The sequence below is a fragment of the Balaenoptera physalus genome (assembly GCF_965194825.1).
Source record: "Balaenoptera physalus genome assembly, chromosome: 2".
NCBI lineage: Eukaryota > Metazoa > Chordata > Mammalia > Artiodactyla > Balaenopteridae > Balaenoptera > Balaenoptera physalus.
The window spans coordinates 9424390-9448254 of record NC_138883.1 but is presented as its reverse complement, the minus strand read 5'-3'; the positions used below and the strand labels follow the sequence as shown (position 1 = coordinate 9448254).

General features: G+C 45.4%; 1 protein-coding gene and 1 long non-coding RNA gene across 6 annotated transcripts; one reads left to right on the top strand and one right to left on the bottom strand.

Moving 5' to 3' along the window:
- Positions 1-1586: 1586 nt before the first annotated feature.
- LOC309654411 lies at positions 1587-13628 on the bottom strand. 4 transcript variants are annotated; one of them, XR_014260233.1, is made up of 5 exons: positions 12972-13609; positions 11955-12140; positions 8791-9440; positions 3474-8646; positions 1587-1601 (listed from the first exon to the last, which is right to left on the bottom strand). It is a non-coding gene; the product is annotated as an uncharacterized lncRNA (long non-coding RNA). The 4 variants fall into 4 exon arrangements; XR_014260231.1 differs by lacking the exon at positions 1587-1601 and having other exon boundaries at positions 8388-8646; positions 8791-8904; positions 9053-9440; positions 12972-13628; XR_014260230.1 differs by lacking the exon at positions 1587-1601 and having other exon boundaries at positions 8388-8609; positions 12972-13628.
- A 270-nt stretch (positions 13629-13898) lies between these two features.
- GLRX5 (glutaredoxin 5) lies at positions 13899-23126 on the top strand. Of its 2 annotated transcripts, XR_014260229.1 has the most exons (3): positions 13899-14362; positions 17337-17508; positions 22492-22629. XR_014260229.1 is itself a non-coding variant. In XM_082448312.1 (2 exons), the coding sequence occupies exons 1-2, from the start codon at positions 13995-13997 to the stop codon at positions 22668-22670; spliced, it is 465 nt and encodes a 154-aa protein (XP_082304438.1). In that variant the 5' UTR covers positions 13909-13994; the 3' UTR covers positions 22671-23126. The 2 variants fall into 2 exon arrangements, 1 of the variants encoding a protein (XP_082304438.1); XM_082448312.1 differs by lacking the exon at positions 17337-17508 and having other exon boundaries at positions 13909-14280; positions 22492-23126.
- Positions 23127-23865: the final 739 nt, after the last annotated feature.

Genomic DNA, 23865 nt, shown 5'->3' with positions numbered 1-23865 from the left:
CAATGCGGGAGAATGGGGGAGTCTGCAAGTAGGAAGGCTATAAAAACTTCAATTCGTCTTCAGCATTACCCACTGCTACAGAAAGGAGTGGAAATGAAAGCTTATCTGGAAAGAACATTCTGGCAAGGGCAGGCGGGAGAGCCCCTCTTGTCACCTCTGCAATTGAGCACAGGAAACCCCACCCAGCCTCCCTTTCAGACGTGGCCCAGAGAAGGAACCACAAGGAGGCCCTAAAATGATGCCATTTGGAAATTGACTCATTTGGCGATGGGGGTTGTTTGTGCAACGTTCAAAAAGTCTCCCCAAGAGTGAAATTTTTTCTGTTCTTTCTCCACGTCTCTTCCCTGTGGCCAGCATCTCTACCACCACTCCCCTGGAAGCAGGGGCCAATTTAAAAAGCCTGAGGAGGTTATTTAGGTCTGTTTCACATTTGCCTTGGCTAGCTAGCTTCAACAGCAATCCTCAGGTCTTATTTTGTGTGATTCTCAGTTGTTTGTGTGTTCAGTCTCTACAGAAAGATAACAAGGAAAGCTGGAATGGCTCTTCTGACTAATTCAACCCCTCGTGTGCGAATGGGTAAACTGAGGCAAGAGGGCAGGAAGGAGGGACCCTGCCCAGGGTCCAAGGGTGGTAATTGGTGTTCTGGAAATGTATGTTTCCATTTCTCCATCCCTAGCCTGGCTTCCCCCTTAGTGACGACTTACACAGTGCTCTTGGCTAAGCACAGACGAAAAGCTTGCACTGGGGTAGCCGTTTCTGTGACGCCTCATCGGAGATATCCCAATCTGGGCGTGGAGAGCTGGTTCACATCCTGCCTCTCCTCTTGTTTGCTTCTTTCTTTGTTTCCTCCTTTGCCAATTCTCCTAGTGTTAGTCTGTCTTTTCCCCCTCCAGTCGTACTGTGCGCTCGTAGGGTGAGCGGATCCACCAGCCTCGTTTGTTAACCTCTCTGAGTCGGCTCTCTTCCCGACTGGCAGCTGCCACCCAGTAACTGAGTAGGGGCACCCCTGCTGGATGGCAGTCATCTCAAGCACTAAGCACGGTAACTGGAGTAATTCAGGCTATTCCTCTACATACGCGAATTATGCTGCTTTTTTAAAAATTAATTTTATTGAAGTATAGTTGATTTACAACGTGTTAATTTCTGCTGTACAGCAAGGTGATTCAGTTATACATATATATACATTCTTTTTCATATTCTTTTCCATCATGGTTTATCACAGGATACTGAATATCATTCCCTGTGCTATACAGTAGGACCTTGTTGTTTATCCATTCTGTACGGAACAGTTTGCATCTGTAATCCCAAACTCCCAATCCACCCCTCCCCCATCCCCCCTTGGCAACCACAAGTCTGTTCTTTATGCTTGTGGGTCTGTTTCTGTTTTGTAGATAAATTCATTTGTATCATATTTTAGGTTCCACATATAAGTGATATCATATGGTATTTGTCTTTCTCTTCCTGAATTGTGCTGCTTTTATAAAATAAAAATATAACGTGCGTCGGAAGCACAGGACTGGATCCTGGGCTGACTGGGTTCTAGCCCTTGTTAATGCTGCTAATTAGCTGTGTAACTTTGGGTCACTTCTGAGTCTCTGAATCTGTGAAATGAGAGAATTGGAAAAGATCATCTCTAAGTTACTCCTCCCAATTGAAAAAACAATGTGAATCTTGATTGTACTGGATAATAATGTCATTTAGCATGACTATGAAACACTACTATTATTATACTCCAAGGAATAAGTAATAACAGAAATAAAAATGTTAGGGTAAAATCGCCATCTTTATTCCTAAAAAATAAAATCCTTCTGAAAGAGCCTTGCTATATTCCGCTCATCAGTGGGCAAGCCAATCTATTCTCTCTGCTTTTGCTTAAGGAACATCTTAAGTGGTTTTTAAAAATTACGTGAGATAATGGTAGATTATGAAGTTGTATTAAATTATACAGAGAGAGTCCCCTGTACCTTTTACCTCGTTTCCACCAATGGTAACATCTTGCAAGAGTAGCTGGTACAATACCTTAACTAGGATATTGACACTGATGCCATCAAGATACAGAGTATTTCCATCACCACAAGGATCCCTCATGCTGCTCCTCCCTCCTGCCCTCATCCCCTCCTTAACCCCTGGCAACCATTAACCTGTTCTCATTTCTATACTTCTGCCATTTCAAGGATGTTATATAAAATTTATAACCTTGGAATCATGTGTAACCTTTTGGGACTGGCTACTTTCACTCAGTGTAATTCACTGCTGATTCATCCAGGTTGTCACTGTATCAAGAGTTCATATCTCTTTATTGCTGAGTAGTATTCCATAGTATAGATGGATCATAGTTTGTCTAACCATTTACCTGTTGAAGGACCTCAAGATTGCTTTCAGCTTGGGTTCTACTGTGAATAAAATAGCTATAAACATTTAGTACAGGTTTTTGGTTCAAGGTAAGTCATTACACTTTAAGTTTTAACTGTTAGTTATAGTAACCTGTATACAATTACAATACCACACCACCAGATTTTTTCCTATTTATTTATAGTGATGAACACACTCCAAGGATGTTGAAGTGTCTAGTAAATGTCCAGGACCAGGAAGTTGTGAGTTGTGGAAATTCAGCAAAAGCAAACTACATGGTTCCTACCATCAGGAATTTACAATCTATGGGGGAAGCAACATTAAGACTGAAACATTTGAAATAACATTGAAATAACAAGACAGCACTGCAGGTCATCAGATGCTAGACAGCACAGTACAGAATTGAATCTTAGTGGAATCCAGAAACGGGAGAGAGGAGCGAAGGCTCGAGTGTTTGGGGGAGGGCATTGTGGATAAGGTGAGATGTGAGTTACATCTTGAATGATGGAGAATAATAATGATATTTAACATCTGTTACGGGATTACTATGTGCCAAGCACTGTCCTCTGACTTTACTTATATTAACTCATTTAGTCCTCATCAAGGTAGCTACTATTATCTAATTTTACAAATGAGGGAACAGAGAGGGTGATAACTTGCTCATCATCACACAGCTATCACATGACTGCCCTGGGGTACAAACCCAGGCACTCTGGCTTCAGCCCACACTCTTATTAATAATCACTGCCCCTTCTGTCTGCCTGGTAGCAATAGTGGAGGGCCATTTTCTGGTCATGATTAAATTCCAATCTGTTTCTTAGGTTATATTTTTACACAGAGCCACATTGAACCCCAAACATTACAGCTCTGGCTTCATTATTGTGATGAGTTCCTTATGGGTCAAGGTTACTGATGAGAAATTAGAAGTACTTTGCAAAGAACAGCACCAGCCTTAGTAACAGAAGAGAAAGTCTGCACATAATGAAGAGGATCAGCCTGGAGGTCTGTTTTGTGTGTGTGTGTGTATCAGTGAGTGTAAACAGCAGGGCTGAGCCCTGCAGTTACATTGATCACCTGCACATGCAGTGAGAAAAACATCAGAGCTTCAGTTTCATACGTACCATGAAACACACAGGGCTGGCTGAGCTCATCTCGGATGATGATTGTGGTTTTGAATTCTCTGAACTGCTCTGTACCAGGGAAGTCACAGCCACGCTCAGCGATTTCCTTGGTGCTCGACACGTGAGATGTGTGATTACTCTTCTGTCACAGCCTTGACAGCTGCTCAGCCTTCCAGCTTCACTGTTTTGGCTTAAACAACGGCACAGGGCACACTAGGAACCCGGCTTATTTGTTTGTTTGATTTTGTTTTGAAACCTGGATGCAGCCTTGATAATGTCAGTGTTGCGAAGCCAGGGGTGGGTGGGGTGCGGAGGGAGAGAGGGGCGCGGGGAGGGAGGAGGCGTGGCAGAGTGAAAAGCTCATTGGATGGAAATCTCCTGACGTGGTGCCTCCGGGGCTAGGCATCCCCCAGCTGGCTGAGTGCAGGGCGGGCCATCACCCCTCCACGTCTACAAAATGGGGCCAGTTCGTGCCCTGGGTTCCCTGTAGGAGCTGTCATGAGGATCGCAGAGAATAAGGACCGTAAGAATGTGCTACGAACTTGAAGTTCTGTGCAAATGTGTGCTATCACGGGAAATGAAACCCTCCAATGACTAGGCTTGCCAACCAAAGTTCACGGCAGACCAACTCAGGAAGAGGCTGTGGGTAAGGAAGACATCCCCACTGAGGAGGAAGAGAAATCTTTTCTTGTTTTCGCTCCCTGGAGACATGTTTTTGAAATCTGCTGAAATGTTCTCTCCTTGCTTTCGGCAGGCTCGGCTGTTCTGAACATGTGATAATATTAGAAGCTCAGTGTGACAGGCAGGGTGCCCAGGACGGGCAGCGGGGGCTCTGCACCCAAGTTAGGGCAGCAGAACCGTGCAGGGCATTTGTGCCACCCCCATCACCATGCAGTCCGGCTGGGCTCTGCTCGGGGGAAACCCACACTTGGGGCATGGCTGGCCCCGCTGCTGGACTGGCGAGGCTTGTGTCAAACAGATCCGCACCCCTGTATGACACCTGTTGCTCTTGATGACAATGCTTGGTGTTTCCCCAGCAGAGAAGGCCATTTCACTGCAGGAGCTTCTTTCCAGCAAACCTTAGAATCTTGATGCAAACAACTGGCCCCAGACACAGGCGGCACAAACGCTTTTCGAACTGACTGCCACAAGTCCTTGCACTGCGAGACCCCGGCACCTGGCCTGGAATCTTAAAGAACTTTAATCCTCATTTTCTTTGATGCTACCGAGTTGGTGTGCAGAGAAAAACGGCAAGTGCCACCACATGCACCTCCTGGCTCTTCAAAAGCCGTACTCAGCAGACAGAAGCAGCCCCCATGAACAGGCAGGAGAGAAAGCAGCACTCACATCCTGTGTCCTTGGGTATCTAAAAGGTCCTTGCTGGTGCTGCGCCAGTGGGGTTAATTCACCTCCTTCAGCAATCAAGGCTGTTTCATCATCCAAGCTGACATGTTTGTTTCTGTCACTGGCAAATCTGGGCAAAGGACTGGACCCTGTCTGCTCAGTTTACACTCTAAGATGGCCTGAAACACAGGTGCTCACCCACAAATAGCAGCCTGAAGACACTATAAATTCACTGGCCCAGCTCCTTCATGTTCCAGAGACTCTGAGAGGTTCAGGGAGCTGCCCAAGGTTGGGGAACGCCCTCATTGCCCAGCCCACAGCCATGCTTCGCTTACCTCCACTGCCAAACCCAGGGGACACTTGGGTCCTTACCTGGCCTCTCTCGCAGCTTCTGACAGCCCTGATGGGGCTTCTCTCCTGGAAGCACTTGCTCATTTCTCCTCCTGCCTCCTTTCTAGTCTTCAGGCCTGTCCTTCCCTAACTGCACACATCCCCCAGCTTTCATCCCTGGTTTTTCCTTTTTCTTGCTCTCCCTGCCCGAATCTCTTTTACCATCAGGTCCAGACCTGCCAGGGCAATCATCTGAATCATCTCCCCCAATATGTCAGATACAACCTAATGATTTAGATAGATGCCCCTCAGATTCCTGGAAACTCAGAATGTTCAGAAGTAACTCATGACTCACCCCTCCAACCCTCCCTCCTCCTCCCCCTGGATTTCCCATATTCCTCAGCAAGTAGGAACTCTAGCGGCTAGGCCAGAACCTGGGAGTAAGCCCGAGTCCTGCCCTCTCCTTCCCAGCCTCGTCCATGGGGAGGAGCCAGTCCCCACGGCCAGTCACCAGATGCTGTCAGTCCTACCTTCAAAGTATGGAATGTGGCTCGCACTGGCGCCCTTCACCCATAGCACACAAGCCAGAGCCCGGGAACTGTTCCATCTTACAGGGGTCTCCGGACTGGCCTCCCTCGGTCAGCCTGGGCCACCTGCAATTCATCAACGTTCCTACCAGGCTCACCTCTCAAGAACTCTGCTGCTTCCACTCTCTCTGTGATCTTCTCTCAACCCAAGGACAAAATCCTAAGGCCTGGTGTGCCCCCAGAGCATGCCTGGGCCTTTGTGCCTTTGCCCTGGCTGTTTCCTCTCCCTGGAATGTCCTTCCCTTTCTTTCTTAATTTTTTTTGTCCTTCCCTTTTAAACAGCAGCTCTTTACTTCTTTGTCAACACTCAATTCAAACACCAGCCCCTCTACCGGCTGTCTCTGATCCCTGAGGCCCTGACTCGCTGTGTTGGGGCCCACACCCTCAGCCTTCTCCAGTACTTAGTGACATTCTCGCGTCTGTCCTCATCATAAGATGGTGAGGTCCCGGGGAGTGGGAGTGTCTTACTCCACTCCATGTCCTGCTTAGCACAAGCTCTACGGCCAAATGTTTCTCTCCCTCCTGTGGCATCTGCGGTCAGTATTGAGTTTCATGCAATTTGGGGTTTCTGAGATACTGTCCTGTATCGCTTACCATGTCACGTGTTCTCCATGCAGGAGTTACGCATTGAGCACATACTAAGGGCCAGGCGTAGTGCTAAGGACCCGGGGTGAAGAAATGAGTTCTGCTGCACTTGAAGCTGATGGTCTAGTGGGCGGTGGGGCATAAAGTTAAACTGTGATACATACAAACCCCTGAAGGGTCTTGGTCCCCAAAAGCAGGAAAATGCGGCTGAGTGGTAGGACACACAGTGGTTATATGCTTTGCTTTGATGACTAACTGTGTACCCAGGGTTTGCAGAACTGCTTTATGGGCAGCTGGCTCCAGGCCTGATGTTAGCTGAGCTCTCAAGCCCAAACTGACTCATACAGTTTGGAAAAACCCAGCTTTATGCCAATATTATTCAATACCTCACCACCTAATTAAATGTATTAAGTATTTCTAAGTGCTCATCACGGACTAATATGAGACACATAACAGAAGTAGAATAGGGACTTCCTGGTGGTCCAGTGGCTAAGACTCCGCACGCCCAATGCAGGGGGCCTGGGTTCGATCCCTGGTCAGGGAACTAGATCCCACGTGCTGCAACGAAAGATCCTGCATGCCTCAGCGAAGATCCTGAGTGCCGCAACTGAGACCCGGTACAGCCAAATAAATAAATAAAGAAAAATATTAAAAAAGAAAAAGTAGAATAAAACTCTGTTTATCTGGCATAATGAGGGAAGAAAGTATTCCTCTGAAATTTATTTAACACAACCCCCTTAGGCCATGAGTCTGTATAATTTTTGTTGGCAATCTAATATATACTACGCTTCCTTGACTTCTTAACCAAAGCACGTGAAATACCATTTCCTTTTCTGGATGATTTAGAATTACTACACAGGGCTCTAATGCTCAAGGAACTGTGACATGTGAGGGATGTTTGCCCCTGCTTACACCAAACGCTTCCAGAATGTGACTTTTCAAAAAAAAAAAAGAAAAAGAGGAAAATCCCCAAATATCTGCTTCTCAATTTAAAAAATCTCCTGTTAACCTGTTAGTCATTGCTTCTTCCTGCTTTTAGTGTTAGCCTTTTAAATTTACTGCTTCTAATCTGTTGTGGCTGTAATATTAGAAAACTGAGAGAGTAAACCATTCCCTAAAATAAGAACAGGACTTGGATGGGAACTGAGAGCCTCTTCCTAGAAACCGGCTGGCTGATTAATTCCCAGACACTGTGTGCGCTGACAGCGACAGCACTTATTGGCTCCTGCTGCCCCTGCTTCCTAAGTAAGATAGACTAGCGCCCCCTACCTGTCTTGTGGGGTAAGGCAGATACTCATTATGAAATGCTCCAAGTTTCTCAAAAGATAGAATGATTTTGAAAGATGATGGGTTATTTTTCAAGAAGGGATTCAAAAATCCCTTCAAGGAGGAGGGTATTATTGGCCCTGTTCCCCACCAGCCGGCAGTATGCATGAACCACCACAGAGCTGCAGCTGAGCCGTATGAAGAGATGAACCAATGGGAATAGCTCACCAAGTGGACTGACATATGTGCTTAGAGTCACACTAAGTGCACATCACTGGATGTCTGGAGAGGGGAGAAAGCCAGCAAATATGTGACCTTCTCAAGGCTTTTGATACAAAATTCTCTTGGTGACTCAATTTTGCAAGTGCAGCCTATGCAAAATGCTCCTCCCTTCTTTTATTATTTATTTATTATTTGTTTTACAGTGTAACTGGTTTATAATATAGTCTTTTATTAAAACTTCAAAACTCTGGCTCACAGAAATTTGGTATCAATTAATTCTATCTCAGTAGAGTACACTTGCAAAAAGTGTAAAGTTTAGAATTAGCAAGTGAGATTTTTCTGGCCATAAGAGCAGGAAAAAATATTTTTCAAAATCCACCAGTTTTTTTCCTGCAAAGGAAAATGAACAGTTAATGTCAGCCAATTTCCAACCCACTCCCCCAATCCGTGAAACTGGGGTCCTTCGCTAGCTACTTTGTTGAAGTAGGCTAGAGCAGTGGATTCCCATGAAAGCAAGATTTAATTTTGAAGCATGAAATTATTAAGGCTCAAAGGCTGAAGTACGAAATGAAATTCTGACTCAACATAAAGAATATTTATGGCCTTGGCAATACATCTTAGCCATCATTCAAAGGAAAACAATAAAATTTTCTCAGTGTTCGTCTGGCTGCAAGCTCAGTGATTATCAGAGGGGGACACAAGACTCCTGCCAACAGATAAATCTTCCTAACAAGTGTGACACACAACAGTACTGGCTCCTTGCTTTCTAAATTCTGTGGTCTGGGCACCTTCTCAGAAGTCGCTGGAAATGTAATGACAGTTTGAATTATGGACTCTATCTGCTTGCAAAAAAAAAAGAAACATAACACAAAACATTAAAATTTTTCACTAAACAGACAGTTGAGGAAAAGTCAACAATTCTTTTATCAACTTTACTTAAGTCTTAACATGTTTTATGATTACCACTTAATTCTTAATATTACCTGACAGGAGATATGATTTGGGCTCTTTCCCTCAAAATAAAGTTCTCAATAGAACAAAGTCCAGCAGGTGTCTGATTTTAAAAGCCTATATATAACCAGGGACTTCAGGCCTCACTGAGAAAAAGCAGCATGGGGACAAAAGAGAATGAAACTTTCAGAAGTGAAAAGCTATGGGTTATTTGTTTCATTGGAGTTTTGCATTGAAATTGTTGTCAGTTTAGTTTCACAAAGCATAAAAATCACATCTGTATCCAATACATACTTACCCTGGAGATAATTCAGGAATATTTAATTTTCTGTGGGACTTGCTGGCTTTGCTATGATTCCGCAGTAAGATTTAAGAAGTGCTTGTGAAGGTAAAAAGAGGAACCCAAAGTGCTCAAGTCTGTCAAAAAGATGTTATTAACAATCTTTTTTTTTTCTACTTCTGGTTCATTCTTTTTTTTAATATATAAATTTATTTATTTATTTTTATTTTTGGCTGAGTTGGGTCTTTGTTGCTGTGCACGGGCTTCTCATCGCGGTGGCCTCTCTTGTTGCGGAGCACGGGCTCTAGGCGTTCGGGCTTCAGTAGTTGTGGCTCGCGGGCTCTAGGGCGCAGGCTCAGTAGTTGTGGTGCACGGGCTTAGTTGCTCTGCAGCATGTGGGATCTTATAGTGAAAAGAGAACTTAATTTAGGGACCAAAATGCCAGAGAACTATTATCCTAGGGCTAATGCAAGTTTCAAATGAATTCATGTACACAAAACCAGTTTGCTGTACTACACATGCATGCCAATATTTTGGGGGTAAATGTCTAGGAGCAGAGGAATAGAGTACAAAGTGATTCATTAAAACTCTGCAATCCTTAGATAAAGACATCTTGAAATAGGCATTACCTTTTGCAGATGTCACAAATACATTTTTCACAAATCCAGGAAGGGGAAGATGTAAGGGGCAGAAAATTCCAAGGAAAATCCAAAAGAGCTTGTAAGTGATGCTTAGGACTGAAGCCAGGCCTCACACCTCTACAGTCCAAATCCCAGAACAGAATCAGGCTCTGCTGTGACATCCAGGCTTTTCATAAGTGCTTCTTCAGGAATTCATTTTCACCTGTATCTCCCACAGTGTGTTCTAGACTGAACTAAATTTACAGGACGTCATTTCTCTTCATTTTACCCAGAGGAGGAGAGCAGGACCTTTGTGATAGAGTGGAAGGGGGCCCGAATAAGGTCCCCCTTCCTGCCTCTAGGCTGAGCCCACATGATGTGAGAACCTGCGATTAGCAAAACTGAGGCCACTCCCATGGCCAGAGAAGTATTTATAAACCCAGCTGTCTTGTCAGATAGAGGTAAGTGAAGATCCCAAAGGCATTTCTTTTCTTTCCTTTTCTTTTTTTTTTAATATTTATTTATTTGGTTACTCTGGGTCTTAGTTGTGGCAGGTGGGCTCCTCAGTTGTGGCATGCGAACTCTTAGTTGCGGCATGCACATGGGATCTATTTCCCTGGCCAGGGATGGAACCTGGGTCCCAGCATTGGGAGCGCGGAGTCTTAACCACTGCGCCCCCGGGGAAGTCCCTGCAAAGGCATTTCTATCTTTTCATTACGGGTTAGCAAATAAATACTTTCTCAGGGGGCTGGGCACTGCCTCAGTTTCTCACACATTACAATTATTTTTTAGGGAATCAAGTTAATTCCAGGGTTGCAGTGGTGCTCTAGAATTACTGAATAGCTAAGGGGCACCACGGAGAAAGGTCTCAAGTTTCAGCTTGGGTCTATGGAAATCTGGGTCTCAAATGCTACTTTAGCTCAGGAATGTTTGGTGGCTCAACCCGTTGTGCAACACCTGCAGCCACTTTTCCCTTAAAATGACACTCACAGAATGCTCTGGCCAGCTCAGACCGAGACATTTCTGGGTCATGTGTCCTATGCACAATCACCACACCCTGTCAGAATGCAGCATGACCTTTAGGACTGAAGTTAGGGTACAAAAACACTGACATGCTAAGTGTTCAAATAAAATTTCATCTTAGGCTCAATAATCCTGACTCTTCATTTAGAGCTGATATATAGGAAGAAATGATCTCAAATTTGTAAGGTTTTAATTATGGGTTCAACAGTGAATTTGCTTTTGGTGGAGTGCGGAGAAAGGAGAAATTTTACTAAATATAGTAAAGCCTTCTCTATAAATAAGCACAGGGAAGAAAAACATTTTTAGGATGCCTGAGTCAGCATGTTTACATGGTATGATTATTTAGTTTGGGGTCTAATTACACTTTGTGACCCCAAATCCCAGGATTCTCCTAAGTTTCCTGTACTTCCCACCCCTACCTCCCCATTAATGTCCACATGGGAGATCACAAACTGATAAAGATGGTGACTTCCATGTTCAAAACACCCAAATGCATTTGAGCATAAATGCAGATTTCTTACAACTGTTTAAGAAGTCTATTTTTTATCATACTTTCTCACTACAGAACTTCTAATGAGAAAGCTCATAACTCAAATGCCACATCATATATAAGAAGCTGGTGCTTTGGAAGAAATATTTTGAACACTCTTTTCTTTGATTCTTTAAGTCACTGATGTTTGGTGCCAATACTTGATGAGTGGTTTTAAGTCAAAGACAGAAAGCAGTATGTTCAACACATTCAACATTTTGCATTTGAGGTTGCTTTATCAAAAACTTAAATTTAGGTGCATTGTTTCAATTTCTTTGGTCTAGATACATGATCTGTTTTCCTGGCCTTGATCAATACTATCAAAGCCATCCCACTTAGCTGCCTGAAAGAGCCCCGACTTGCTTTCCCTTGCATTTCATGGACGTCCTTATAATACTCGACTGTACACAGAAACTCTATTATAAATTTGGAAAACATAGGCTTTGTATTCTTCCTGCTCAAGGATTACTCTTAACCTTTAATGACAGCTGTATTCTCAATTTAATAAAATGCCTGCCAACTGTAATGGCAAAGCCAGTATCACCCACTAGATAAGCGACATGATACTCCCCATGACTAGCACTATGTCTCCAGATCCTCACATCATAAGTTTGCAAATTTTTCTTCCTATTCCAGTCAACACAAGAGCAGAATGAGACAGCTCAGAGTAGGCAATAAACAATTCAGGTTTTCTGGAACGAACTGCCAATATTTATTTAAAAAAAAAAACTGAAACAAACTTACCAGAACATAAGTATGAGTAAAAGTTAGGTGACTTTGCAAACAATATAGCCCCTACTGTTAGGTACACCAGATGCTGGACTTTTGAAACAACAGTTAAGCTTCGACATCACATCGCTTCCTGTATATTACTGTCCTGTATATTTCTGTATGATGTTTGTTCCTCTGATTTACCTGGAATCAATGACTCTGGAGGGGGGAAAAAAAGGACTCTTTAAGAAGCTGATCAATTTTGGGTCCCACATTAGCAAACTACCAAACATCAATAACAACCACGGGGATAAAACAAATACATCACTGGGGAGCATTTCTGAGTAACATCTTGAGTTTATTTTCAGCTTACTGGCCTCAAGTCTCGTGGTGAATGATTATTTGGAAGATTCACTTGCTGTCAGCACATGTACTAATTTTCTGATTTTTAAACTTGAGCGCCTCCAATGCAAAACCAGATCACCTCCAGCCACAACTTTTAAAATACTTAGGGTTTAAAAAGAAAGTAATTTGTAGCAGTACTTAGTGTCCAACAGAAACCACTCCACCTGTTAAACAACATCTGACTGCAAAACCTTCTTTTACTGTCGGTTGATAGATAATGACATGGCACAGCCATTATCACCGTGGCAACAGTACTCGGAAACTATCAGAGGAAAATTGCACATGGTACTGCTGTCCCTTGAGCAGCCATGCCTCAGCTTCCTCTGGAGAATGCTTTCTCTGCAAGTCTGGTGTGCTCTAGGGTACCACCAACCCAGCACCGCTCCAAGACTACAGACCACGTGGCGATTTCACTGAGCCCCGCTCTTCTGGGATCATTCTTTCCACCAATGTGAGCACCTGCTAGGTTCCAAGCACTGTTCTACGTACTGAGAATACAGCAGTTAATGAAGTTGACAGTCTGGAAGTCAATAAACAAGCTAATAAATATATGTCAAGATGTACTAAGCACAATGGAGAACAGAGAAAGCAGTGGGCCTAGGGAGGCTTCCCTTCCCTCCTCTCTACCCTCACATTGCTTTGTACCTGCTTCTCATTTCTCAAGCTCTGGGCACAGGTCCCGCGCCGGCACCGTGCCTTGCACGCAGCAGCTGCTCAGGAAACGTCTGTCGAACGAACCAATTCCTTTCTTAGTTCCCCATTCAACAAACCTTTCCTGGGCCCAGGCCCAGGGGCTTAGGTCGGCTGGAAAGTCAGCGAAGCCCCGATCACACAGACGAGAGCTCTTCACAAACTTTAAAAATCAAAATTGTTTTAGTGGAATAATCGCGCTGCAGAGGCGGGAACCACGGGAAGGGGTCTGGGCCTCTGCTCCCACGGGGGCAGCGGGACCACAGGAGGGCTGCGACACACGGCCCGGGCCCCGACGCCGTAGCCCCGGGCAGGCCTGGCCGCCAGAGGCCGGCGCAGTCCCTGCTTCCGCCGCGAACAGCCGCGGCCTTACTGAAGCTCCGGGAAGCTCGCCTAAGCCAGGAACGGCGGATCCAAGCCTGCTCCAGCCCAGCCACCACCCGGAACGCAAGAACCAGCGGCCAGCCAACCGCACTGCCGTGGCAAGGCAACCTCTGCCCGCACCGGAACCGGAACCTTCATCTGAAAGTGACCCCTTCCCGGCGTTCCGCGGAACGGCGAAACCCCGCCCAGCGCCTGTCCCAAGTCCTCCCGGAGCATCGTAGCAGGCCCGTCTACCTTTCGGAGAGAAGCCGTCTTCCCGCTCGTTTCGCCTCCCCTTGCCTCGGAGCGTGACCCTGATGGACATCCACTGTCTCCAATCAACTGACAAAACGGTTGCCGGCGGCCAATGGTAAGGCGATGAAATGCGGCTCAGGCGTAAGGACCGCCTCCAACCTGTCGGGGCGGGACGAGTAACATGATTGGTGGAATCCAGCCATTGAGGACCAAGTTTCTCCAATCACGGAGAGCTGTTCGGAGCCGGTCCAATGAGGGCCTCCGGGGGGCGGGCCGGGCCTCCGAGGGCCGGGCCCCGGGAAGGCTTCGGCTGGCTAGCCCAGGTCCCTGGCCATCGAGAGCTGCGGCCAGCGTGCGGGGATGAGCGGGTCCCTGGGCCGGGCGGCGGCGGCTCTGCTCCGCTGGGGGTGCGGCGCGGGCGGCGGCCTGCGGGGCCCGGGCGTGCGGGCGGCGAGCTCGGGCGGCAGCGGCTCGTCGGAGCACCTGGACGCGTTGGTGAAGAAGGACAGGGTGGTGGTCTTCCTAAAGGGGACGCCGGAGCAGCCCCAGTGCGGCTTCAGCAACGCCGTGGTGCAGATCCTGCGGCTGCACGGCGTCCGCGACTACGCGGCGTACAACGTGCTGGACGACCCCCAGCTCCGGCAAGGTCAGAGCCGGCTGGGGCGGGGGCGGGGCCGGGGGGCGACCGGCCGAGGCCACTCTGCGGGGCCGAGGGTCTGTCGGGCAAGGTCCGTCTGGGGGCTCGAGAGGAGTTCAGACACGAGCTTCCACACGGGTCTGGGGTGGGGGCACGATCGACTTGAACTGGGTCTCGAGGATCTGGGCCTCTGGGCCAACTTGGGCAATGGAGTTAAGTCCTAACGGTTCCCCGGTCCTCACTCGGAGCTGAAAAAGGCATTTCGGGGCCAGTGCCCTTCGGCTGAATCCAAGGAGCGTGGTCAGCAGCGTGACTCCCTGGTCTGCAGGGCTGGGGAAGTGGGCAGAGAGGGATACAGGAAGAGCCGTTAAGAGGTAGGCACTTTGGGGACACTTTAAGGGGCCGCCCTGTCTCGTGGGTAAGGAGCAGGTGCTGTCGATGGCGAGGGGGAGGGTCGAGGTTGCCCTTGTCTGAGGCTAGGGGGTCAGAGGCTGGCCTGTCGTGCCTCAAGGCTCGGGGTGTCAGGGACCGTTCTCTGTTGCTGCTACAGGAGCGGTTGACACAGCTTTTGGTCAGGTCTTAGTTGGGATCTGGTGTGGGAGAAAGAGACATTAAATTTATTTTTAGATACTCAAGGATGGGGGAGATTTGTGAGGACTAGGGATTGGAGAGGCTTGTGGGGAGAGGGACGAGGAATGCCTCCTGGGCCCTAGCTCACTCAAGCTTGGAGCTCCAGGAGCCAGTCAGGGTCTGGGGCAGACACAGTAGTGTCTGTGACTTTTCAGTGGCCCACAGGGGAGGGTGGAGGGCCCTGACAGTTAACCAGCATCTTTTCTGATGAGCGCCTTGCTGAGAACCTTACCTGCATTCTTCTATTTCATCTTAGTGCGGGAGGAGAGAGAGGCCAGAACACCCGGGTCTGCTCCTTGGCTGGGGTGGGTGGGGTTGGCGGAGGCATGGGGGGACCGTGCCTGTACCCCCTGAAGGGTGGCATTCCAGACTTTCAGTGACTGAGTTCTCCCTGAGTTTCCTGCTGCTGTTTAGTGACAGTGTTCTAAAAAGTGTTTTAGGGCATCAAGTGCTATGGTAGTCTACATTCAGAATTCTGTATTTTGCTCTTCTGCATTTGAAGTTGTCAATCATAGTCATTCCAACAGAGATGCGACAGGCTGGCGTCAGGGAAGGGCTTTGGATTAGACTCCTTTGGCCAATCAGCTGTGCAACCCGAAGCAAGTCACGTGACTGCATTTTCCTTTTTGATAATATGAGGGTAATGAAACCACACTTGGCAAAGGTTTTGTGAGGAAAAAAGGGAAAATAAAACTTTTAGAAAGTGTCTGTCCTCTTATCTCGCACTCAGAAGGCATCCATTAAATGGTAGCTATTTTATTATTAGCACTTTATGGTTTTAAAAGTATTTTTTTCCATGGAATCTAATCCTTATAGAACTCTCGGTTTTGGTGGATGGAAACAAGGAGTGAAGGCAGCTTAGAGTTACCAGGAGGCATATGTAGTATTACCATGTGCTATGCCCCCATGATCCTTCTCCCTTCCTGGACTACTGGAACGCTTCCAGTTGCTGGCTTTTTTCACATACAGGGTGATCTGCCGTCTTCATGCAGCAGCAGTGGCCGTCTCTGCCTAAAAGATAAGATAGGAGAAACTACTCTCTAATCTTTCTGCTGGGACCTTGCCTCAGGCCGCTTGCAAATTGCCACTGTGGTCCTTAGTAAAACGTTGTGTTGTTGATACCTTGCTTAGCTTAAAGTTTTGAGAGTCTTTGGTTTATGAATTTCTGTTCTCCTGTTTAATACAAGCAGAGATGGTATAACTGAATCACTTTGCTGTACACCTGAAACATTATACATCAACTACACTTGAATTAAAACATTTTTTTTGAAATATAACCAGAGATGGGCTATACTGGAATATGGCCAGTAATCTGAAAGTAACAGCAGGAATAAGAATGTTTGCCGAGAGCACTTACGTATCTGACTTCCAGTCTTCTGTTCTTAAGTGTTCAGACAATAGCAACAGGAATTTAACCCTTAAATTTCTTGACCATTGAGCTTCATCAGACCATTACTTTTAGTAAGTGAATGTGTTGCATATATATTGAACATAACACGTCTTTCATTGCCTAGAAAAGTAAACATTAGGGTAAGTATTAACCTCTAGACTAGGGCAGGGTGGTGTAAGCAGGTTATTAGAGTGGGGATTAGTTTAGCCAGGGTGAGGCTGTAAAACATGAAGATTCTTCATCTTTTTGCTCTCCACACCTTCAGGTTTGCCAAGAGAGACTGGCAGGCTGTCTGATGCTTGCTTTTGCCAACTAAAGATACGTCTGTGAACTTTTCCCAGACCCAAGGGCACTTCTAGTAACAGGATAGGGGCTTCTGCAAAATTGGCCTTTCCTGTTTTCTTGTGCCCGAGCAGGCTGAGTCTTAGAAAGGACCCAAGTCGGAAGAAGACCCTCAGACACTGTCTCCTAGTTCTGGGCACTGGGTCCAGGGATTGTGATGCACAGAGGTGTCAGCCTGAGACCTGAGACCCAAAGAACCAAGCTGACTGAGGCAGCTTTGCGTTTTGGCCTTCCTCAAGGTTTGTTCCTTTTTAAAAATCTGGAGCACACACAAGACGGCCACAAAGGGATAGGGTCACGGTGGATGGATGTCACCATATCCTGCTCTTGGTCTTAACAAAGACTAATCTTTACTTTCAGTTGCGAAAGTAACATGTGCTCATGGGAGAAATTTGGAAAACACTGAAAATCTAAAGAAAATGAAAATCCCCTGTAATTCCGTATAAACCATAAACCATTATTATTAACATTTGGATCTAGTTTCTAACAGTTTTTTTTTTTTTTAACAGAGTTGAGATCACGCATGTCTATATATAGCATTTTGCCCTCCTGAGAGCAGGGAACGTGTCTTCTGCGACTCCCTGAGCACTGTGTGTGATGCTTATGCAAAGCGAGCTTTCAATGCATGTTTTAATGAATGAATAAATGCTTTTGTTTATCATTTTATCATAAACTCTCTTCCCTGCTCTTAAAAACATTATAGACACTCTGGAATTTCTGCCTACTCAGATCACCACTGTATTCCTCGAATCGGGAACAGCGTCTGTTGAATGAATACCCATCATCCTATTGTTGAATGGTTATTAAGCATTTGAAAGTATGCCCAGCCTTTCCAGTATCAAGGAATTTAAGGCAATAGTAGAACTATGACGTTGGTAAGCATTAAAAATCAGGTAACAAGTGTGCGTAGGTGTCTGGTGGGCAGGTTGTATGCTGCAGATGGGGGTATAAAGTGGTGCCCACACTTGGAAGGAGTGACTATCAGTACCTAGTCAAGTTGAAGGTGAACAGAGCTGAACACCCAGCTGTTTCAGTCGCGGGTATTTAGGCTACATCAGGGATCGACAAGCTTGTAAAGGGCCAGAGAGTAAAAGTTTAGGCTTTGGGGGCCTGGTGGTCTCTGTTACACCTATTCAGCTCTGCTGTTACAGTGTACAGCAGGCGGGAACGGCACATAGATGAATGAGCGGGGCGAAGTTCCAGTAACACTTTATTTACAGAAACAAGGATGTGGACCGGCTTCGACCCGAACACTGTAGTTTGCCACCCCTTTGTCTAGAGAGACCGTCCCCTGCATGTGAGCTGGGAGATGCATGTAAGGGGGAGCACTGCGGTGTTCCTTGTAATAATGAAAAGTGGGCAACAACAGATCTTGGTCTGTTAGCAGCAGACTGAAGAAAGCAACTGTAGCTTAGTCATATGATGGAAAACTAAATTGTGGTTAAAATGAATTAGATCTAGGGACTTCTCTGGTGGCGCAGTGGTTAAGAATCCACCTACCAATGCAGGGAACACAGGTTCAATCCCTGGTCTGGGAAGATTCCACATGCTGCAGAGCAACTAGGCCCGTGCACCACAACTGCTGAGCCTGTGCTCTAGATCCCGCGAGTCACAACTACTGAAGCCCACACGCCACAACTGCTGAGCCCGTGCGCTGCAACTGCTGAAGCCCGCACGCCTAGAGTCCATGCTTGGCAACAGGAGAAGCCACCGCAATGAGAAGCCCGCGCAGTGCAACGAAGAGTAGCCCCTGCTCTCCACAACTAGAGAAAGCCACACAGCAACAAAGACCCAACGCAGCCAAAAATTTTAAAAATTAAAAAAAAAAAAGAATTAGATCTAGATGTATTTAATGTGACTGAATCTCAAAAAAGACGATGCTTAGTCAAAAAGCAAGTTGCAAAAGGGTAATTGTGGCTTAACGCCGTTTGTGTCTATAAATGTTAAAGATGTGGAACAGTCCCATGGATTGCAGATCCATGTGTCGTGCAGGTGGGGCTCACGGGGGGGCAGATGCCAGCTGACAGATGCCAGCCCCTGGCCAGAGACCACCTCTGGTGGTCGAGAACCTGGCCTTTGGACTCCTAGACACCTGGACTCAAATCCTGTCTCCACCGTATGCCAGCACTGTGACGCTGGTTAAGTTATTTAACCTCTCTGAGCCTTCATTTCTTCATCTGTAAAATAGGGATAATTATACATACCGTGTAGGAATTTTGTAAAGATGAGATGAGATTAGATATGTGAAAAACTTAGAGGATGAAACTCAGGAACCCTTAGCTCAGTAAATGGTATTTTTATTATTGCATGGCATACTTCACTGGTATTTTTCCTGCATTCTTTCCCTCTGTTTTCCCCGTTGCGTATATTGTCAGGAAAGCATTCCTGGGGAGGGTGAGGTAGAGGACACTGACGTGGAGAGCGTAGCCACAGTGCACCTGGCGCTGTGGGAGCTTAATTCATTTCACCAATTATATCTTACTTAATCTTCATAACAAGTATGTGAGGCATAGAGTTATTCCCATTTTACAGAAAAGGAAACAGGTTGAGAGGTGAGCAGATTTATCTGAGGCGGTATTTACAAGCCACAGTCTGCTGACCCCTAAACCAGCGCCTTGTCCCTCTCGGCACCGCGGTTTACTTTTTCTCAAGCAGTGCTAACATCGTTCTCTAAGTTAAGGAAGATGGAGAAATACGTGATTCCAGGAGGAGGTGACATGACTTGCCCGAGGAACAGAGCCTCGTTAAGTGGCGGAGGTGGCATCAACCTGCATCAGACTCTGAAGCTTGTGTACTGAAAATCTACCAGGAACAAAGAAAACTATAATCATGGTGCTCTTATGATGATTGTCCAAACCAGGAACGAGGTCCAATGTTCTGAAATGTCATGAATTTTGAAAAGTACCTTTTGAAAGTTCTGGAAGGGAATTTTCCAGAACATTTTCTCCCCTCTGGCTTGATACTTTGGAACATTACATTGTTTTGGTGGGGCAGTAGGTGTATGTGGAACTGATTTTGTAAGACAGCCTCCTAAGTCCCTGTCCTCGTGTTACCTGTTATATAACTTGGCAGTCAGCATTTTCTGTCCCAAACCGAATCGCAGTTTGTCATCTATAGAATACAGTTATCATTAAAATCCATTCTTGGGTATGATTTTCTCATTTTCAAGAGTTGCTCTCTGATTCTGAGTTATTCCATGTTATACAAGAATTATCACTGTATATTGCAGTTACTGAAAATTTAAAGGGTGAGAAAAATTAGCCATGTTTACACAATTAATTGTGAATTGATAGAATTTGTTTTAGTTTTCAATTTATGAATGTAGTCTTACTGGAAGTTTCTCACTTCACTCTGTAGGAAGCAATTGGGTATTTCCTTAAATATTTAAACTTGTAATCAGACTTTTTAAACATGGAAAATGGCATCGTTTTTAGGAGAGATGCCAGAGCTTTGCTTTGACAACAGCCGCCTGTAACACTTGATAATCTAAAAATTAAAGAAGTAGTTAAGTTTAATTTTGATAAACTATCAGCTGGTAGGCACCTTGGATGCTGTCACAATGCCATGTGTTCTGAGGTGGGTTCTTCTGAGTTCTTGAAGTTACTAGGACAGTCGCAGGCCAAGGGGTTTGGAAGGAGTTAGCCTCCCTTGCATGTGACTGTATGTTGGATGTTCAGGATGATGGAAAGCCCACTTATTTTGGTAGTTCTGGTGGTTAGGATGGATTTCCTTCCTTCCCTTATAGTTGGGACGTATGGTCTGCAACAATGTAATGTTTAGTTGTTGCCTAATGCTTTGGTTGAGTGTGCTACCATAAAATAGGACAAGCCTAATGCTTTGGTTGAGTGTAGTACCATAAAAACGACTGATGAAAGCAAGTCATTCTTTTACTCAACAAAGATTTTATTTTAAAAAATTGTACTTTTTAGGATTAAACATGTGGTTTTGGGTGGCCCTCAGATAGCAAATTTGTTTTCACCTTTGGTGTGTTTCAAAACTTGTAGGCACTCACCAAAAGAATCAGTAGATATTCATTGCCATGGAAAGCTTAATGCAGTGTATTATTAATTGGAAAAAAAAAACCCAGATATAATATTGTGCAGATAAGTGGTTCATGTACATAAATGTAACAGATATTTAAGAAAGTTTAGAAGAAGTAAAAAGTTCATATTTATTCTAAACGTTTCTTAATCTCCCCCCGTCATAAAGTAAAAAAAGATGTGTCACTGGAAATGTAAAGTTAAGTTCTGATGGACTCTTTGTGTTTGAGGATAGAGTTTAAAAAAAAAATCCAAAACATACAGCTTACATGCTAAGTAATTGTTTATGTAGCACCAAACATCAGAGTGATGAAAAACTTGAATTCAAAAAAAAAAAACTTGAATTCATCAGGGTTTTCAAGTATAAAGACATTCTGATGGTTAATGGAATTTGCCCTTTATTGGTAACCTCCAAACCTCTAGCTGATTTTTTTTTAAACAGAAACCCAGAGTGGCTTAGAAGTGAGCTTTTCAGGGCCTATAACGTTGTAACCATTTCTCTATCCATAAAGTCTGCCTGCAGAAGAAAGATAAAGCTCTCTACTGGGGGCCCTCTAGTGCTGTCGTTTACAGCGAAGTCGCTGTTTTTTAGAAAGCAGTGACTTAAAAGAGAAAAACACATGGTATCTTGGGACTGTTATTTGTAATGTAACTCATATTGGTAATCTTATTTGGTAAAACTCATCTGATAATAAATGATAGGGCATCAAGAAAAAGGTTTTGTATTTTTAGTTTGTTTACATAAAAACCACCACTTGACCGATTTCTAAAATTTGTGTCATACTGTCTTTTGCCTGAAGAATTTGTTGACTTTTCTGTTTCATTTATTTGTACATTTAAAAAAGTATACTTCATCTCAACCTCTGAGTAGAAAAGGAAGTAAAAGGTAAGGAGGAATTTAGAAAATAGTGATCTTTTCTGCCTCAAGATTGAAACCACATTTCCTTCATAGCCATCATCCTCGTGGCCCAGCACTGAACAGAATCATCCCATGGCTGCACTGTCCCTGAACATACTTCATCTCGGTGTGTCCTCAAAGCCATTGTCTCTTAGGGCAGGGAGTGGGTCTCACTCACCCCGTGGCCCTGCGCCTGGCCCAGGACGTGGCCCTTCATGAGCTTTGGGCCTTTCCTTCATTTCACTCAGTCCCTGCGAGTTCTGTGCTGAGCCAGATCGGCTGTGCCATGGAGAGCTCATCTGAGGGGCTGAATAGGACGAGGGCCACAGTCTAGCCACAGGAGAGGGATTTTTCTTTGGGTAAAAGAATTATTAAAGATCAAAGCCAATGACTCAGTGTCTGTAACTTCACCAGCCAAGAAGGCACGGAAAACATTAGGTGTGGGCTGCCCAGTGTGCCAGGGAGTTACCATGATGCATCCATGGATCCGTGTTCAGTAGTCCATTTGGGAATGGAGTGGCATTTCTTTCGTTTGTCTGTTTTCCTGAAAACGTGGCCCGCAGAAGCATGGGGAGTATAGCCTTGTGTATCTTGTGTCACTTGCATTAACCAGCCAAGTTCTCTGCCATTAATCCGGGGTTGATTGTGTGTCAGGTAGTTTATGAGAGCCTTACTTAACCTGATTCTCATAAAAACTTTGTGAGATGAGGGCGGAAATAGGATGGAGCCCTCAGTGTTTATAATTGGAAGAGTCAGCGGTCCATTCAACCCTAAAGCTTATGCTCTTTGTAGCAAATACACGGTCCCCCAGGGATGGGGAGCCAGGAAGGGATACGGCGTGTCCCTAGGAGCAGGGAAACGTATTTTGCCGTACAAATATTTGACCACTGAAATGATGCTTAAATGTTCTTTCCCCGTAGGCATTAAAGACTATTCCAACTGGCCCACCATCCCGCAAGTGTACCTCAACGGCGAGTTCGTGGGGGGCTGTGACATTCTTCTGCAGATGCACCAGAATGGGGACCTGGTGGAAGAACTGAAAAAGCTGGGGATCCGCTCCGCCCTCTTAGACGAAAAGAAAGATCAAGACTCAAAGTGAGGGTGGCCCATGCGAGGAAGCCGCTGGTGTCAGAATCTCACTGCCAGAAAAGCCTTCCCGATTCTGGTTTTTGCTCTTCAGATGACTGTTTGCACTGATTCCTCCAGTTTGTAAGCAGCCTGGTGATTTTAGCATGTCTGGTATTTGAGCAAGGAATATCCTATCATGAACGTAATTGTAACCACTGCACTGTCATAATCAATGTTGTACGATGAGATTGCTGTAAACAATTCCTTCTTATGTTGTCCTTTGCTCTTTGCTTGATTCAGGAGTAAACCTAGGAGCTTTTGAATCATCATTATTATTCATGAGTCCTCTGCAAATATGTCAGTCTGCAAAGATAATATACACCCCATCCCCAATTTTTTGTAACTTGTTCTGTTAAGAAAAAGGATGGACAAGGAAGAAAAGATAACCGGGGCGTTGTTATTTTAAAATAAACTGCCAACCCAGGGATACCACGTGTGAGTTGTTAATCTGAATAGCAATAAGTATTTGTCTTCGTCCGTTCGGGATGCTATAACAAAATACCGCAGACTCAATGGCTTATAAACACCAGATATTGATTCTCACAGTTCTGGAAGGTGGAAGTCCAAGATCAAGGCTGTAGCACATCAGGTGTATGGTGAGGGCCTGCTCCTGCTTCACAGTCAGCTGTGTTCCCACTGTGTTCTCACAGACGCTCTTTGGGGTCTCTCTTATAAGGGCACTAATCCCATTTATGAGGGCTCCACCCTCATGACCTAATCACCTCCCAAAGGCCCCACCCCTTAAAACCATCCCTTTGGAGGTTATATGTCAGCATAGGAATTTTGAGGGGACACAGACATTCAGTCAATAAGGACTTTTAGCACCTCTGACCTTTTGATTTTAGGAATTAAAGAGTGATTCTCATTCATACTCTTCTGTTAAATTTGCCACAAAAATTGCCATCAAGCTGTACTCTAATTTCTCGAAGGGAAGTAAGTGTTGTGAATGCTGAGAGGTGTTGATGATCCAGTTGGAGGCTTGGGCGGACTGGCGAGAAGTGAGGTGGGGAGGCTGGAGGGGGGCGCCCCGCACGCCCATCTCTGGAGACCTGTGCTTGGCCACCTGCGCTGCACTTGGAGAGGGAGCAGCATTAGCAGCCCTCCAAAGAATGGGGTCTCATGAGTCTTATTCCTTAAAAACGGGGCCTTTGGGCTTCCCTGGTGGC

What these genes read in the sequence shown, in the direction of transcription:
- GLRX5 (XM_082448312.1), top strand. Translation starts at nt 13,995, where the DNA reads ATGAGCGGGTCCCTGGGCCGGGCGGCGGCGGCTCTGCTCCGCTGGGGG. An exon ending in CGACCCCCAGCTCCGGCAAG is followed by an intron (nt 14,281 to 22,491) that starts GTCAGAGCCGGC and finishes CTTTCCCCGTAG; the next exon opens with GCATTAAAGACTATTCCAAC.